We start from the raw sequence: 19224 nt of genomic DNA on the forward strand, positions 1-19224 counted from the left end.
GGGCCTATAGTGGAATGACCCATTAATTAACGAATATTAATTAGCTCCGTCTAAAGAGTTTAGCTAGCTAATCTCGGATCGTTGGAGCCCATGATCTATAGGTTCATTAGGTTCCCCTACTAGCTCATATGGAATAAATTTAGAACAGTATGATAGAATAATTCGAATTGTTCGAATTAGGTGAAGAGAGAGAAACCGACAAGTATATGTGATATAGTGGTCGGGTTTTTCAGTTTAGAGATATAGCTTTAATATTTAAATGTGATTTAAATATCAAGAATATGAATACGTTCATGTTCAGAAGCTCGAAAATAATGGAAATGGTCAAAGATGAAAAAAGTCAAAGAGTTGACTTTTGACTTTGAAAAATCAAACTTTGACTGACCTTATATTCAAATGTGATTTAAATTTCAAGAAAATGAATGTGGATTCATGCTCGGGAGGTCAAAATTAATCAACACGGAAAAAATCATAAAAAGTCAAAATGTTGACTTTTTAGTCAAAGTTTGACTTTAACTAAATGACTATTTTGCCTTTTGACTAAAGTTAGTAGAAAAATCCAAACTTTTGTTGGATAATTCCACTAACAAAATAGTGGGCTAGGTGTTGGCTTATAGTAGAGATATTATGCCCACTTAGATAGTGGATTATAGGTGTTGGGTTTTTATGGATTTGATTTCATGCAATTGTTGCATGACCATTTTCTATAAATATGGGCTTTTGAATTTGGATGAAAAACTTTTGCTTTTTTTCCAATTTTAGTTTTCAAAATCTTGCTGAAAAAATAAAAATCCAAACCACAAAATTCCATTTATTTTTTCATCTCTTTCTCTCTCTCGAGTTTCTTCATCCATCAGGTTCCACAACCCGGTTCTGAGTCCAAAGGATAGTAGATCAACTCTAGTGGTGGTCCGAAAGAGTTCGGGTTGAGATTCAGCAAGGAAAAGCGAGTTTTAGGAACTTCAAAGGTAAGGTTTCAAATATCCTATCCACTTCAATTTGCATGCTTATTTTCTTTTGTTTAAAAACAATTAGAGTGTAATTAAGTCCTAATTCCGCTGCGTATGTCTCGTGTTCCATCATGTGGTATCAAAGCATGCTTTAACTATGCTCAATTGCTTTTGGTGGGTATTTTTTTTCCTTTCTATTCAAGTGTTGAATTAAATGTGGACTAAAGTGGATTTATTATGATTTTGGCATTTTTTTCTTTAAATTTCTTGTGAAAATTTGTAATTGCTCACATGTTTATGAGCATTAATGTGTGAAAAAGGGTCTGTAAATTTGTTGGAGTCATTAGAGTTGGAATTAGGTTGTAATTTCTTGATTTCGGAAGATAAGACAGCAGCAAAATTGAAGAAAAATTGATCACATACCCGAAATAGCCACAAGTATGACGTATGAAAAACTGATCAATGGTATTTATAACAAATGAAATGTTACAAGTTAGTTACAAACTAAACTAGATGAGGGGTGTTTGTGTCATGGTCTCTGGCATTTTCAACACGTCACACGGTTGTAAGCGGTTCGATACAATTTTGGCGGTTATGCCCATAATTCCCACACCGACCACATTTCATTTGTCTACGAAATTCTCCTCTGGATGGTATTCTTCGCACTCTCCGTTGCCCGACTTTGGCACAAACTTCGGAGGAAGGATAATCTTTTCTACATATCTAGGAGGTCTCTTCCATTCAAATATGTGGCAAGTGGATTTATAGGCTTCGCATACGCAATCATTAGAGAGTCCACTGTATAAAATTGATTGCAAAGACTGTGGATGGGTATATTTTGTTCCTTGGCAGCAACAATTGCATTGGAACACGAGATACCAAGTGCGTCGAATTCCTTACACGTGCATTCCTTCGTGTGAAGATTGACAATATCGTCCAATCGATTATCTCGCATGTGTACCCGATAACAATCAATAGGCTCAATTCGATATTGTCTACCCTTATCGGTCTCACTTGCCAATCGGGTTTCACAGTAGTCAAAGTGCAATGTCATTCGAGATGCCCAGTAATTCCTCCGTTCGTAGAACCACAATTGGAGCATTCCTCTAACATGTTCAATCAAGCATATATAGGCAATAGTTGATACTCTTTAGTTAAAAAATTGAAACACTCTACACTATTGGATGTCATATTATCATATCTTCATTCTATTTGCTAAACTCGTGCCAACCTTTGAAGACCGATGTCTTCTAAATATTTCGTGATAGCATTGTCTCGAAAACTACGGAGTTCGTCCCATTTTGTCTGGAACTCTGTCATGCGAAATATCCTTGCTGCATCTCTAAATATCCCAACAACTGTGCTATCTTTAAAGTTTGTAACCATATTTTGTTTTATATAGCATGTACACAATCCATGAAATGTCGTGGGAAAAAATGCACGAATAGCATTGCTGATAGATACCATCCAATTAGACACAAACACCAGATTATCGGGTTCTCCAATACTGCATTTCAAGTTTGACATAAACCATTTCCATGATCGATCGGTTTCATTATCCACTATTGCATATACTAGTGGGTATAATTGATTGTTCCCATCCATAGAAATTGCAACCAACATGGTGCCTTTGTATTTTCCTTTCAAGTGCGACCCATCAACAATAATACAAGGCCGACAGCTTGCGAAACCTCTAATACAAGGCCCTAATACTATAAACATGTACTTGAAATGCACCTCATCTTCAAGTTCGATCTCAAAGACTGTACCCAGATTCTCTATTATTAACGCTTCTCTATAAGCATGTAGTATGGAGTATGAGTATTCTGGAGTACCTCTAGTGAGATCATACGCGGCTTCTCTTGCAAGTCATGCTTTATCATAACTTATGTTCACGCCATAATCTCTCCTCATATCTTCAACGATATAATAAGGTTTATAAATACGTCCTACTCCCGTGAACTTATCTGAGCTGACCAACAACCGTAGCAGTTGCTTGTCTATGGTCGTGATTCAGAATTCCAATGGAACATGTGTGCAAACTACAGTACTCTGTGATCTTGAATATGTTAAACCCTTCCATTTTGATTGCACGAAGGTTCCACTTACATGTCTCCCCAATACATTTGATAGTGAATAGAGATTTAGTTGATTTCCTGACCTTAAATTCAAAATTTTTGTTGATGGACAGAATAGATAATCTCATTTTCAAGTCTTTTTTGCTCAAAAATAGTTGACCAACTTCAACGTGTTCTGTCCTAAATGAAGAGGTGCCAGGCATAATCAACTCTGTCCTATGACTTGAAGACACGGATGGTGGAACCACTAAAGCTGTTGTAGAACGACGCACATCTCCATGATCACGATCCATCATTCAATCCTGCTGGTTGCTCATTCACATCCACTAAAGGACCACAATCCATATAATCGAATGTTGATGGTACAGTGTTGGTAGGCAGTGGAATATCATCCTCTTCCTGACAAAATTGATATGATTCCTCCTATTGTCTGTCCACAACCATATCATCATAACTCACATTTCCAAACCCATTCTAATATTTTCGTCCTGATTGGATTTCAACGTTATAGCTATCTGAAGTCTACTAAATTTTTCTCGCAAAAGAAGGAAGCAAACATCATCATCATTCCTTATGCATTATGGAGGGGCTTCAAATTCAAGCTTATATTTAACTTTCAATATTATATCAAACTCTGAAGAACTGACATTTGTAACCCTGTAAATGCGAGATTTAAGTTTTTCATACTTTAATGTATGAGGCACAATGATTCCTATCAACTGTCCCCCAATATAGAACTTTCATACTCATCCCAATCACCTCCATATCGAATAAGTAGACACTTTTCTGTCATCCTACAAAGCAAGAAAATATTTGTCATTAAGTTGTACAAGCAATTGAAGTGTACTCTCGCTCTCTCTCTTAAACTCGCTCTCTCTTTTACTCTTACTCTCTTTCTTACTCTTCCTCTTTCTTACTCTCTCCCAATACAAAATTTTGTAATGCTACCTTTCCAGAAATAACACGGTAAAAATAATTAAACAGATTCAAAATAATGAAACACCTTTCTGAAAAAGTTGTTCCAACCTCGTCTTGGAAATCCTCGTTTGAAAAATCTTCATTCAACAAAACACCGTCGAAAACCAGAGAAGTAATCACCTTTGAAATGGAGTTTAAAGTTTAAAGAAATCACCATTGTATTGTATTTAGGTATTATTGATTTGATTTTAGGCTTCCGTCGTGAAAATTGTCAAATCATTCGTATACTGACAAGCAATCACATCAAATCGGGAATTTCAAGCAAGAGCGAGAGCGTTTAATCAGACAAGAGTGAGATTTACCTCGTGTGGCTGGTGTAAGGACAATTTACGTAATTTGATATGGCGATAATGTCAGCAGAAGGTCAATTGATATTATTTTTTAAAAATGGGTCATTTGATATTTTGGACCTAATAAAAAAATTGAACAAACCAAAAGGAATATAAAGGATTAAAAAAACCGCTTTATGCTGAAGCTGGAGGTTGTTGATGGGATACATTTACAGATGAGAAGTCCCAAGTCCAAATCTCATTTGGATTTTGTTGAAATCTAATCTTGAAATCTTTTTATGAAATCCTTCTCCAAGCTGGGGGAATCCAATTTGAGTAAATAGGAAAATATTGCATTTTATCTTCATCTCGTGTTTGAATTCAAGGTAAAGTCCATTTGGATTTAAGTTTCTAATCCCAAAATTTATAATCCAAATCATTCAAGACTATGCGTTTGTCCTCAAATCAAATCAGATTCCAAATAAAATTTTGAGTTTGTCTCAAATTAAAATTTGGACTAAAATTAAGCAAAAAGAAAATAAATTCAAATTTTATCTCAAATTAAATTGTGGATAACATCTCAAGCTTATTTTAAATTAAAATTTGAGCATGATCTAAATTTTATCCCAAAACAAAATCGAATGAAATTCAAATTTCTTTTCTAAATTCTATTCCAAATTCAAGCCGAACATCTTAGGTAGAAGTTTAGTTTTGCACTAAAATTCAATTTGAATTACATAGAACATAAATTTTACTTAAATTCAAATCAAGTTTTTGTCAAGAAAGAAAATCAAAACTTTGACCTTAAATTAAGGTTTTGATAAGTTGACATCAAAAAACTTGTATGTCAAATATATATAAAAATTAAAATCAAAATTATGTACCAAATTCATAGTTTGATTAAGTTGTCACATCAAGTGGAGTCAAAGTCAAGAACGTAAAACTTACAATTTGATTTCAACTTTATTTTTTTTTTCGAGAATCATCCATCAATATACGTGCATAAATCTCGAAAATGAGTAAAAAATTTTAAACCAATCATAAATTGTCACTTCATTTAATAAAATTACAAATGAAAATTACAAATAACTGAATTTGGGACTAAATAAAAGTTGACACGTATCCCAAATTGAAGTTGAAGATATAAATTGACAAATCCTGATGATGCCACATGAAATTAATTTGATCCAATTTTATACTAATATCTGGGCCAAAGTCCAATTAAGCCTAAAAATATGTTTAATTTGACCCAATGACCAACTAAGACTCAAATCCAATTAGTTGAGCCTAAGGACCAACCAAACCCAAGCCTACTAGAGAACTCTAAATAGAGGAGTTCCTGGAGGATGGAAAATTTTCAATCTGGAGAGCCTAGAAAGTTCTTTCAACAATCAGAAGACTCTTATACTCTCGAAGCTGCACACTCCTTGAACAAACAAGACTCCTAAAAGTACAAAGATTCTTCCAAGACTTCGACTTCAAGAACATCACGTGTTCTATTTCTTCAAGCCAAGCGTACGCATTCAAAGAATCAAAGGATTAAGTATCAAAGATCGAACCACAACCACATTAAATCTACGTTAATCCAAGTTCAACTCCACAAAATAAGTTTTCTTGTTCGAACAATATTAATTAATTAATTAATTAACTATATTCAAAATGAAATTATATATAAAATGAAAAACATATAGTTCGAAAAGGGAAAACCCACAATTTTGGAAGGGAATAGAAAACCTTGTATGTGGGAAATGAAGATGTCTGAAGATAGCTTATTCCCGGACAAAATGTTGAAAACTGTGAAACAAACGTGGGTTTTGTATGTCTATGTCGATTCCTATGTAGAAAACCTCCAATCAAATGACCCCACGGTGATTTTAAAAATGACAAAAATTATTGAAAAAAAACATACTTTTTTGGTCTCTAGGCTTTGGGTTTAGTGTCTATTTGGTCCCTAGGTTTTTAGATGTTACACATTTGGTTCTTAAGTTTTGAATTTTATTTCAGTTTAGTCTTTAAGTTTCAAAATATTATAATTTTACACTTGAAATTTAAGTTTTGTTTCAATTTGGTCCCTAGGTTTCAAAATTTTTACATTTTTAACCTCAATTTTTCATTAAATACTTGTTTTCAATCACTGGCTTCAATTTCTATTGATTAATTAAAAATAATTATGAAATGAAATTTTAAATTTAATTTTAGAAGTGATAAAAAATAGTGAAACTTAATTAATTTTAATTTTTTTAATAATTTTTAATTTATTAACATAAATTAACACTAAAGACGGAAAATAAATATTTAATGAATAATTGAGATTAAAAGCCCATTTGGATTTACTTTGTAAATATTTATAAACATTTTTTTCACTCAAAAACACTTATTTATACACTTAAAAAGTCAATCCAAACACACCTTAAAAGTGTCGATCTTGAAATATATGGACCAAATTAAAGTAAAACGAAAATTGTAACATTTTGAAACATAGGAACTAAATTGAAACCAAGTTCAAAATTTAAGGACTAAATGTGTAATATTTTGAACCTCAACAGCTAAATAGAAACTAGATTCGAAATTAGGGATAAAAAATATATTTTTTTCAAAATTATCTCAATCATTTTAAAATTACAACTAAATATGTTCTCAAGTTGGGCCATAAACACTACTTTAATTTTGAAAAACAAAAATGAAAGGTAGATTACCTGCGGTACGTTTTCAAAGTTAAAAATTAAAAATAATAATAATAATAATAAAATAAATAAAGAAAAGTAGTTGAGGGTATTTTGGGAAGGTGATTGGATAGTACGTTCATAGACACTCATATCAGATTCGTCCTTCGCAGCAAAGAAGCCTCCGATTATTCCTATTCTCTCGACAGGCTCTCAGCTAGTCTACCTGCTTTCTTCCATATTTTACAAATCAGTCCTTTAAGAGTTCCTTAATTTGTATTTAACCCCTTCTAAATTTGCTCATTTGCCGCTCCCGGCTCCCTTAACCATCGCCAATGACAAACGGCTATTTTCTTCACGTGACAATTTATCGCATTTCTGCTCGTTTTGTTATATCGCGCGATAAATTAATAATATAGTTTTCTAAGGTTTTTTTTTTCCGAGAGAAAGTTAAAAAATAACGTGGTTTTGGAAAGTAATGACAAATATGAGGTACATAGGAAAGAATTTTCAAAAGTAGTGTGGAAGGAAAATGTATTAAAAAAATATGGTAGTTTTGAATGGAAGAAAAATTGTGTATCAAGTACATGATTACGTTTTATTCCAGTTGACACCATGTCAACACGACTTGATCAAAGTCAAACTCTGTCCACGATTTTGACTATTTTTATTTTTTTTCGATTTTAATTGCTTATTTGTTTCTAACAAACAAATTTCTTCTTTACTAAACTTAGTTATATATTTTGTAGTGGAGTTTGCATGCATGTTAAAAATAAAATTTTGACTTGACTAGATGGTACTTCTCTTGGAAAGATAGAGTAAATATTCTACAAATAAAAAATAGAACTCATAGACAAGTTAGAGTTTACTTTAGAAAAAGATAAATTAATTCTTTAATTTCAAAATAGAAGTTTACATGAAGTTAAAAGATGACCCTTAGCGCTTACTCTACAGGGGTTATCTTTGTATGCCCCTAAATTAGCTTTGTCTTGTTGTCGTTGTCGTCTACAACAAATATGTCTTCAATTAATGTCAACAACATTGAGTCGTCTTGTTTGTTGAAGAATACTTTCTACATTTACCAAGGTTTGGTCACATGTTAAACTCAACTCTGGTAAATTGTATTGTACTGAAAACTGTTGTAATCTTGGACAAAGTTATTTTGTATGATGAAAAAAAATTAACATTAAATAATGTTCATGTCATATATTTGGAAAATGTAAGATAATAAAACTCTTACCATGCAATAATAGTAAGCGTCGACAGGTGTGATAAATTGCATCGTGATTAAATCGTATAAGGAAAGATAGTCATCTGATACAATTAGTCTATTTGTTATTTCTCCCTATGCACAACGATCATGACGTGCAGTCAGTACGCTCTATATTATGCGTGAATTCGATGCTAGTCTTGGTCGTGCTTACCTCTCAAATCAATCTGGTATAGTGTAAGAGTGTTAAGCACAATAAAGGTACTGTTTGTCACAAACCAAACTGTCTCAATACACGATTTGGATGATGTCACTCTACTATATGGAAGCATATAAGAGGGCTAATGGTTAACTAGATGTCTTGACCATCAAGACAGTAATCAGGCAGCAATGACCAAATATTTTGCGTGTATGGCGTCCAATTAATCTGGAAAAAAATAATTAGACACCCAAAAAGTTTTTATATTAATTTGTATATACATTTGTTACCTGATTGTGCATCAGTCTGTCCAATATTTGTCGGTCTACTAGCAACATATTTGTTGAGGCAGCTAATACATCATTCCATCTAAAATTATAAAAAAAATATATAGTTAATTTATTTTTTATATAAAACGATAACGGAATAAATATATAAATGAAATAATACCTGACACTGAGTGTGAAAGAACTCTTGACAAAGAGAACCAGTGAGCGGAAGCAAGATTGTTCCGAACCCCATTGTGAAAGAACAAACACATTTGCAATCACACAGTAACAGTTATGCATAAACTTGAAATTATAGCATGCTTACAAAGGAAAATACTAAAGATCGAGTGAACATATCTTTGAAGAACCTTTCTTCTTGTATCACTCGATCTAACAGCACGAACATTCAACAACATCTTTCTAAGAGTCAGTACTACCCTCAATGCACGATCATTTACTCTCTCAAGCTATCATATAGCTATTTGTTTAATGCGCGTTCACTTATCGTTCGATTATGAAAAAATGAAACTGGTTTTCATTTTATCTATCAGTTACCATAATTGATCACAACATCCTGCTAAGTTGGTTATTACGAGAAAAAATTAAAACCAATTATCCCATAATTGATTTAATTATAAATAAATAATATATTCATAACCTATAGTTTTAATATCACATCTCATGCAATATATAAACCATAGTTCTTTTTCTTCCTTTATGGTATTTAATATTAATTCCTCCAACTAATATATCTAATACATCAATCAATTATATCACATATAATTAAAGCAATTTAATTATATCATATATAATCAAATTCCCTTTTGTTAATTTGAATACTTCAAACTAATCCAAAAACTGATTCTTAACATGAATCTATTGAGCTACCAATGGGACCTTATGGACCTGTAGCTTGAAGCTCCAACGATACGTGAATAATTGACTAAACTCTTTAATCACGATATCCACCATCCGTTAACTGTCGAACACTCCACTAAAGACCGACAGCTGCACTCTTCGCGCTACAGATATATTTCTGTGTCCATTGAATATAACCAAAACATTACGATAACCCTTCATAAATCGCTCGTACAATTGGGCCAATTTACTGTTTTGTCCCCGTAATTACATCTATCTCCTTAAGTACCACTGATTCCTCTAATGAACAATACATCATAGTTCTACTATGAGTAAACACTTATCGGGCCAAGAGAAGGTGTAGCGCCACATTGTTCAAGCCTCGAAATTAGCCCTTAAGAGAGCAATTTATCTACTTACCCTTGCTTTGGGGAAGGAGTGAATTCCGTCTTGTGTAGCTGAGTTCCCAGCTCCCCAATCAGACGAATCCCAAAATGGTAGGTTTGAGTCGGCGATATGGGCACTCGCATCCATGCAAATCAAAGGACCGCTCTCATAGGCATGAGTTCCCAGCTCACTCAAGATTAAGGTCATGTTACCTATGATCATCCTAGCGAAATGAAAGTCTATGCTATGAACGACATTATATAACAAGACTAAACATTTGGTGGTCCGGTCTTATACAAACTCCTTTGTATAGAGCATCCCCACTCGCATGTCTAATACATGAATGGTCAGGATCAGATCATTTGTAGCACTTTACAACACTCGTAACATCTACAAAACGGGCCACACTCGTAACGTCACCAGGATAAGGTTTCTCTCCTTTATCCATATACTACAGACCATTTAGGTTATCACTTAAAGCAAGATCCACTTGTATATCTCCACATACATGATTAAGTTACAACGACAACTAGGGATCTTAGTTTCTTGGTCTGTGGTTAATGCAACTAAAATATCTCATATTTTATAGACTGTAGTGAATAAAATATCCCATATCATTACATCACAAATAGTTTGTTCATACGAGTATTTACAAACTACAGAACCCTACGAGATTTAGGGCATCAACTCCAACAGAATGGATGATGACCTGGAGCCTCCTTCTTTGAAAAAGAAAAAAAGAAAAAAAGAAAAAACAAATTGTGAGAAAGACAGAGGCTGTTCTATAAATTTTGGGTTGTTAGTGAACAATCTCAACTCTTCCTCCTCTCTACTCAAATTTTATTCCCTCATTCCAAAATAGTCAGAGCTCCACAACTCTTGGGTTCTTTGCCTGAGAATACCGAGGAAGCCATCGTGGTAGTGTTCATATCTTGATCAAGGGATTCTTGAAGAAAGTTTTTAAAGGTAAAGGTTTATGAACCCCTAAGTTTCTTTTAATTAAGCATGTTGTAATTTATTCAAATGCATATCTTGTTCTTTCTTTTCTGTAAATATTAAATTCTATAAGAAATGGAAATTGGGATGATCTGCTTTCGCTCAAGGTTCCCTTCAATTTGGGATCCTTCACAAACACCCCCTTAAATATTTTGGAAACTCTATTTCTTTTATGCACAATTTCATATATTTGAAAACAACCAAAATGTTACCTACCGTCGGTGATAGTAGGAAGAACGGCAGACGACGATGGCAGATGGACCAACGGACGGCTTACGGTTGTGAGAGAGAGGCAGAAAGTGAAAAGTTTGAGATGGGAAAAAAGTGAAGGGGGAGAAGGTTGTGGGGCGCGTTTTGGGACCACTAAAGCGTGTACCTAGTACACGACTTAGAGTAGTCAAGGCTGCATGATTTTCCATATGACAGTCTACTTGTGCCAGGTCAGTGTCAGATGTGCCAGATGCACGTGATGCGAAGGAAGTCATGGATCCTATCCACGATTTAGTGCTAATGGTGTACCGGGTTTATGATTCACTACCTTATTTTTTACATTACTTTCAGCCCAACCCTATTTTGTTAATAATTATTAAAATAACATTATTTTTTTTAAAAAAAATCATTTTTTTGCCATAATTTTTTAGTTATATATATATAAATATTTTAGTCTCTATACTTTTTAAATTTTGATTTATTTTAGACTTTATACTTTCAAATTATTTATTTTGATCCCAATATTTTAAACTTTGGTTCATTGTAGTCTCTATACTTTAAAAATGTTATTTTAGTTCTTGTACTTCTAACTTTGGTTCATATTGATCCTTATACTTTTAAAAAGTTGTCATTTTGATCCCTTTATTTTCACTTTTAAAGGATAAAAATGACCATTTTTTTAAAGTTCAATAATTAAAATGAACCAAAGTTGAAAGTACAAGGATCAAACTGAACATTTTAAAATAGAAGGACCAAAATGCACTAAGGTTGAAAGTATAAGGACCAAATGAATATTTTGAAAATAGAGGGACTAAAATGAACAAATATAAAAAATACAAGGACCAAAGTAGTATTTTAAATACTTTCTTTCCAAACTGAGCGCAGCTCAATTGGCATACAACCATGTTAGTAACCACGAGATATTTTCTTAATCATCCTACTCCCAATTGTAAAAAAAAAAAAAAAAAAAAAAAAAAGAAATTCATGGGTCATATTTTAATAATTATAACGTTTATGTTATATTTACATTTAATTGTATTTTCATAATAGTAAAATGGCTTAAATTTTACCAGAATTTCAAACCAAAATCTAAATGAACAAATAAAAAAAGACCCAGATAAATTTTTTGTACAACAATTGTGGGTGAAAGATCGAACCTCAAAATTATAAAAAGAAAGGTCATGTCAATTATCGTTCAGTTAACCTCACTTTGACATCGATAATTTATTTAACAAAAAGCGAAAAAATAAAGTTTTTTTTTAATATGGTAGAAGATTGAACCTCTAACTTTTAGGTATAAAGATCATGTCAATACCAATGAATTGAGTTTACTTTGACAAAAACAAAGCATCTTTAATCCAATATAAATAAAATGTAATGTGAGATTAGGGTTAATTTAATTAATGGAAAGTTGTGGGTTTGGGGTTGAATGAGTTAGGTTTAGATTCAAAGAGTTGGAAGTATGAGTGTGGTATTTGTTTGGTGACAGTAATCATTAATTATGATTAATAAGCAACAGAGGATGATAATGTTATCTATTAATTCTATGCATTGCATTGGCTTTCTCACTTATCAATTTTCTTCTTCCAATAATTTTGGGACCATCTCTTTGTTTCTCAACAACAATTGTGTTCCTTTTTCTTGGAGTTTGAAAACTAATGTATGCTATGAAATGTACAAGGATAAAGTCCAAATCATTATATTATAATAAATTATGATTATTTGTACTTGTGCCACTTAATGATTAATACCCCCAAGAAAATTTCCATACCAAGAGAAATTACTTAACATTGCACTTATTAGATGAAAAATAGTTTGGTGCATTTTGAGGAGTATCTATCTTTGTATATCTCATCAAATTGTTCAATCATAATTTGACATGTAGCAAATCATTCTTATTTATTTTTTTTAAATATATTAATTATTTTTTGGTGGGAGTGGTGAAAATGAAGCATAGGAAAGGATGCACCCAAGTATTATCCATATCAAATTATTTAATATTTTTTTTCTTCTCCCACCTCTACCATAGGGACAAGCAAAAAATAGTCAAAAAAATTTTATAAAAAAATTTAGACATAAGAATTTAGGTGGAAAATTCTAAAATCGGAGAAAATTTGTGACCCACTGAAAAGAAATCACTATGTAAAAAATTATTATAATCATGGATCCCTTTATTTTCAATTATAAGAGCATTCTTTTAAAACTTTATATCACTTGCACTCTTATCTCCATTCTTAAACTAAAACACAGGTTGATCCCAAATCTCCACTCTCAAACTTAAAAATACAAAAAGAAAACTTAGCTAGGATTAGCCCACCAAACTTAAATTATTTATAATTACGACGATTTAAAACTAAAATTATAGGCTCATTTTTAGTGCGTGTTTGAGATTGATTTTGAAATAGTTAAAATCATCTTTGTCATGCTTGAAATCACTTTAAATTACACTATTAATCACTCAAAATTAGTTTAATGTTTAATTTTACACTTTTAAATGCAGTTTTCATAATATTAAAATTGATTTAGAATGATTAAAAATATTTTTGAAATGATTTTTAGAATGACAAAAATCACCCTCAAACACGATAGTGTTTAGAGCACATGGCTTCTTTAGCCGTTCTGACATGAGACAATTACTATTATAATATTTTATCAAAATCCAACCTCAAACATATTAATAGTCCGTTTGGATTGACTTGAGAAAAAAATGTTTTTCAAAATTCTTTCTTATTTAAACTCTTTTGATGAAAACTCTATAAAATACACTTAAAATCCTTAAAAAAACTATTTTGAGTGTTTGTCAATCAATACAATTTTTCTAAAATGATATTTTTTTAATTAAAAATGTATTCTAAACATACTCTAAATCATATTAATGAAAAATAAAACTTTAAATTTAAATATAATAATAGTAATAATAATGATATAAAAAATTAAACAAATATAGGTATGAAAGTTCAAACAATGACATTTTATTCAAAATTATGTTTAAGAAAATTTGATGTGGACCGTTCCTTCTCTCTTCCGACTTCTCCTCACTCAACAGCGGCTTGTCGAATGGTTTTCTGCAAAATTTCGCGATAAAAACGATGGAAACTGCAGCATTGCATGGTTCCATTACTCAACCTTTTTCTGTTACATATCAAATCACAAATGAAAAATGAAAATGAAATAACAATTCTCTCTGATTCTTTATTTTTCCTCTCCACCCTTTACAGCCTCACACTCCCTTTCAAATTCTTTATCCCATCACTGTAAACTCCTTGAAGAATCCCCCCATTGTCTTTCCCAAAGCTCTCTGTTAGAACAAAAAGGTAATTGTAAGTTTTTTCTTTTTCTTTTTTAGTTCTTGGAAATGCTTGTGGGTCTGTTTCTCATTCTTTTGTGCTGTTCTGATTGTCTTCTTCTTGTGAGTTCTTTGAATGATGAAGGGTTTGTGCTTTTGTCACTTAAGCAGTCCATTAGTTTAGACCCAGATGGGGCTTTCAGCAATTGGGATTCTTCTGATGAAACCCCTTGTTCTTGGAATGGAATTGGTTGTGTAAAGGAAATAGTTGTTTCTGTTACCATTCCTAAGAAGAATTTGTATGGATTTCTTCCTTCTGCTCTTGGGGCTCTTTCTGGGCTTCGCCATTTGAATTTAAGAAACAATAGGCTTTATGGGAACTTGCCTTTTCAGCTCTTCTCTGCTCAAGCTCTGCAGAGCTTGGTTCTTTATGGGAATTCCTTTTCTGGGTTTGTTCCAAATGGGATTGGGAAGCTTAAATACCTTCAAACTTTGGATTTATCTCAAAATTTCTTCAATGGGTCATTACCCACTTCAATTATACAATGTAAGAGACTTAAAACCCTTGATGTTAGACAGAATAACTTCACTGGTCCATTGCCACATGGGTTTGGAACTAGCTTCAGTTCTTTGGAGAAACTGGATCTTTCATTTAATTCCTTTGATGGTTCCCTTCCTAGTGATTTGGGGAATTTGTCTAGCTTACAGGGCACTTTTGACTTGTCTCATAATCTTTTTTCTGGTTCAATTCCACCTAGCCTTGGAAACCTACCTGAAAAGGTTTACATTGATCTCAGCCATAACAATTTGAGTGGTCCAATACCTCAAAATGGTGCTCTGATGAACAGAGGACCCACTGCTTTTATTGGCAATCCGGGGCTCTGTGGTTCCCCATTGAAGAACACATGTTCTTCAGGAACTCTGAGTGCAAGCTCACCGTCCTTGCTTCCGTTTCTCCCGGACGATCATTCGCCGGGTATTTCTGGTGACAATGCTGAGAAAACTGGGGGATTGAGTAAGAGTGCTGTGATTGCAATAGTACTTGGTGATGTGATTGGCATATGTTTAGTTGGGTTATTGTTCTCATATTGTTATTCTAGAGTGTGTAATCCAAGGAGCAAAGACGAGATTGGGCATAGTTCCGATAAGGGGAAAGGAAGAAACGAGTGTTTATGCTTCAGGAAGGATGAATCTGAGTCGGTTTCACAGAATGTGGAGCAGTATGATCTTGTGCCATTGGATGCACAAGTTGCATTTGATCTTGATGAACTTCTCAAGGCATCGGCCTTTGTTATTGGCAAAAGTGGGATTGGTATAGTGTACAAAGTGGTGCTTGAAGATGGAGTTACATTGGCCGTGCGACGATTGGGCGAAGGCGGTTCGCAGAGGTTCAAAGAATTTCAAACAGAAGTAGAAGCAATAGCAAAGCTAAGGCATTCCAATCTTGTCAATCTTAGAGCCTATTACTGGTCTGTTGATGAGAAGCTGCTCATTTATGATTTCATACCTAATGGAAACCTTGCCACTGCCATTCATGGTACCATTTCACAACTCTTTTGTACACAAAAATTATAAATGAATGAAGCTTCATTTAGTAATCGTGATATATTTGCCTAATTCATTTACTTATATACTTGTTTGTTCCGTTATTTACGATATCGACAGGAAAGCCAGGAATGGTATCTTTCATGCCGTTATCCTGGTCTGCGAGGTTAAAGATCATGGAAGGAATTGCTAAAGGAATTGTCTATCTCCATGAATTCAGCCCCAAGAAGTATGTTCATGGAGATTTGAAACCCAACAACATACTGCTCAATCAGAACATGGAAGCCAAAATTTCTGATTTCGGCCTTGCTCGACTTGCGAATATTGCAGGAGGAACCCCAACCCTACAATCAAGTCGAGTGGCATCTGAGAAACCGTTAGATCCAAAACAACCGAAAACCGTAACATCCGAGATCATTTGCAATTCATCGTCCAACACAGGAACTTGTTATCAAGCCCCTGAATCACTCAAAGTCTTGAAACCATCCCAAAAATGGGATGTTTACTCATATGGTGTGATCTTACTTGAAATGATAACTGGAAGATTCCCAGTAATCCAAGTGAGTTCTTCCTCTGAAATGGATCTTGTCCATTGGATTCAACTCTGCATTGAAGAACAGAAACCTCTTTCAGAAGTAATAGATCCATATCTAGTTCAAGATGCAGATAAAGAAGAAGAGTTCATCTCTGTACTCAAAATTGCTATGTCTTGTGTTCATGGAAGCCCTGAAAGGAGACCTACCATGAGACACGTCTCCGACGCCCTCGAAAGGCTATCATCTTCATCAACATCGAGGAATTAAAAATCCACACGATGAAGAAAAGAGGGAGCAAAAGTGATGGAAGTTTATGTGTTGATTAAGATAAGATAAAGATGGTAATGACTTTATTTTGATGTTTGCAAGATTCTTCTTGTTAGCTGTTAATTTTGAATAGAGTTTAGGCAAAGGTAGGGTCTGGTCTGCCCCAAGAGCATGCTGTTTTATAAATTTAATTAATAATGTTCAGATTTAGATTATGGTGGGAAGCTGTCTTCTTCTCTTTTGCTCTTTTTGCAGACCTTTGGAATCCTTCTTGGTTTTTATTTTATTTTATTTTCCCTTTTTTTCCCCTTTTTTTTTTTTTTTCTTTTTTCACAATTCAAAAGGTTATTTCTCTATTATTTGCTCCATCTTACTTTATAGTTATTCTAACTTTTCTTTTGTTAGATTCTTGTACTAATGGAAGTAATAATACAAGGATATATTAAAATAATTTTAGGTTAAACTACCATTTTGGTTCTAATACTTTGAATGTTGCTCAATTTTAGTTCCTATACTCTTATTTGTCAAATTCTAATCTCTGTATTTTTAATAAATCTTAAATTTAGTAATTCAAAGTTAACTTTTACAAAAGTTGGTTAAATATGAATAATAATTTTCATGTAAAAAAATATAATATGTGAATATATTTTCAAAATTTATAGTAAACGCTAATAGATAGCAAAAGAAATCAACAATGAATTAGCATTGGAGACTAAATTTAAGATTTATTGAAAGTACAAAGACTAAAATGGATAATTGAAAATTTAGGGATTAAAATTGAACAAGCTTCAAAGTATGGAGACCAAAATAATACTTTAACCAATATTTTAAGCTAATTATACCAAGAATTCAAGGTTATTATACTAAACCTTACATTAATAAAGTATTAATATATCAATCTCATGAACTTGTAAAGGAAAGAAAATGCAATATACTTTCTTGAATCATAAATAAAAACTAACTATGAAGCAATGTGATTTGTTTTGGGATGGAGAGCATTTCTTAATTTCTTCATTCGTATTTCATGGTTGAATCCAATTGTTTAGAGGCAATCAATTTGCTAAACAGCACTGTGGATAATATCACCGAGATCTCTTACTTTATCGAAGAGGCAAAGATTTGGGGATGCGTATTGGGTGTTATCTCTCTCTCATATTTGTCGATGCCAAAATGTTTTAGCGTACTCTCTTGCATCTAAAGCTTTAGAGGAGCGTGAGTCTTCACTTTTTGCTACTCCTTACTTCGAGTGGTTATCTATGCTTGTTCCTCACGATATAATCTTTTAGTTTAACCATTTTGTTTGTATTGTACTAAAAAAACTATGAAGATCATTGTAGAAAAAATGTTAGGGTAAAAGAATTAAGTTTTAAAAAATTTAAAGAATCTGATTGAATATCTTAAACCAATGAAACCTTTCCTCATTTTGAATTTTTGTGGATGCAAATTTATTTAAACATAAACAAAACACCATTTAAGACCCCAGTTTGAATCTAGTTTTTATTTAGTCAAATATTATATTTTTACTTTTTGATTTTTGATTTTAATTTTTATTTGGCCCTAAAGTTTCAAAATGTTCTACTTTCTTAACCTTTTGGGCTTTGAGTTTGGTTTTTTTTATTTAATCCTTATGTTTTAATATTTTACATTTTTACCTTTGAATTTTATTAATGATCACACTAGTCTTTGGAAACTTTTAGTTAATTAATTTTAAATGGTTATATTATGAAAAAAATTGAATTAATTTTAATACTGATAAAGATTAGTGACTACTAGTTAATTATAACTAATTTTGATAATGATGGAAAGTAAAAACTAATTAATTGATAGAATACCAGAACTAAAAATGAGTGTTTGATGTAAAGTTAAAAATAAAAGTGTAATTCTTCCAGTCTAGGACTAAATGAAAATAGAACTAAAAACTCAAAAATAAAAATGTAATAATTTAAAAGGAAAATTATTTAAAATGAAAATTTGATGAAAATATTTCCAAATATAGCAAAATATCATAGTCTATCAGTGATAGACACTGTTAGACATCTATCTTCAGTGTTTATCAATATCTATTAATAATAGATGATAGTAGTTTAATAGTACCTATTAGTATCTATCATTGATAAACAGTGATGTTTCGTTATATTTATAAATATTTTGGTTCATTTTTTCTATATTTAAAAATAATCCAATTTAAAATTCATAAACCAAATAAAATTCAACTCAAAACTCAGAAGTAAAAGTGTAACATTGTGAAACCTAAAATTTACATAAAAATAAGACCGGAAATCAAGAGACTAGTTTTTCCCTTAATAGTAATAATAATTATAATAAGAGAAAAGTAAAACAAAATTAAAAAAAAAATGTTGAAATATCATTTTGATCCATATATAATGAAACTTATTTAGTTTTAGTCACAATAAAGTAAAACAAAAATTAAAAACATGTTGAAATATCATTTTGATCTATATATAATGAAACTTATTAACTTTAGTCACAATACTTCAATTAATCTTAAATCTAGTCAATTGG

At 32.2% G+C, this 19224-nt stretch overlaps 2 protein-coding genes across 2 annotated transcripts; one reads left to right on the top strand and one right to left on the bottom strand.

The window, feature by feature from the left end:
- Positions 1 to 1665: 1665 nt before the first annotated feature.
- LOC120067467 lies at positions 1666 to 2573 on the bottom strand. The gene is made up of 2 exons (XM_039019026.1): positions 2182 to 2573; positions 1666 to 2056 (listed from the first exon to the last, which is right to left on the bottom strand). Exons 1-2 carry the CDS (start codon positions 2571 to 2573, stop codon positions 1666 to 1668), a joined length of 783 nt encoding a protein of 260 aa, XP_038874954.1.
- An 11591-nt stretch (positions 2574 to 14164) lies between these two features.
- On the top strand, positions 14165 to 17056 carry LOC120092505 (receptor protein kinase-like protein ZAR1). The gene is made up of 2 exons (XM_039050601.1): positions 14165 to 15890; positions 16019 to 17056. The coding sequence occupies exons 1-2, from the start codon at positions 14423 to 14425 to the stop codon at positions 16699 to 16701; spliced, it is 2151 nt and encodes a 716-aa protein (XP_038906529.1). The 5' UTR covers positions 14165 to 14422; the 3' UTR covers positions 16702 to 17056.
- The last annotated feature ends 2168 nt before the right edge of the window (positions 17057 to 19224 follow it).

Source organism: Benincasa hispida, chromosome 12, assembly GCF_009727055.1.
Source record: "Benincasa hispida cultivar B227 chromosome 12, ASM972705v1, whole genome shotgun sequence".
Taxonomy (NCBI): Eukaryota; Viridiplantae; Streptophyta; class Magnoliopsida; order Cucurbitales; family Cucurbitaceae; genus Benincasa; species Benincasa hispida.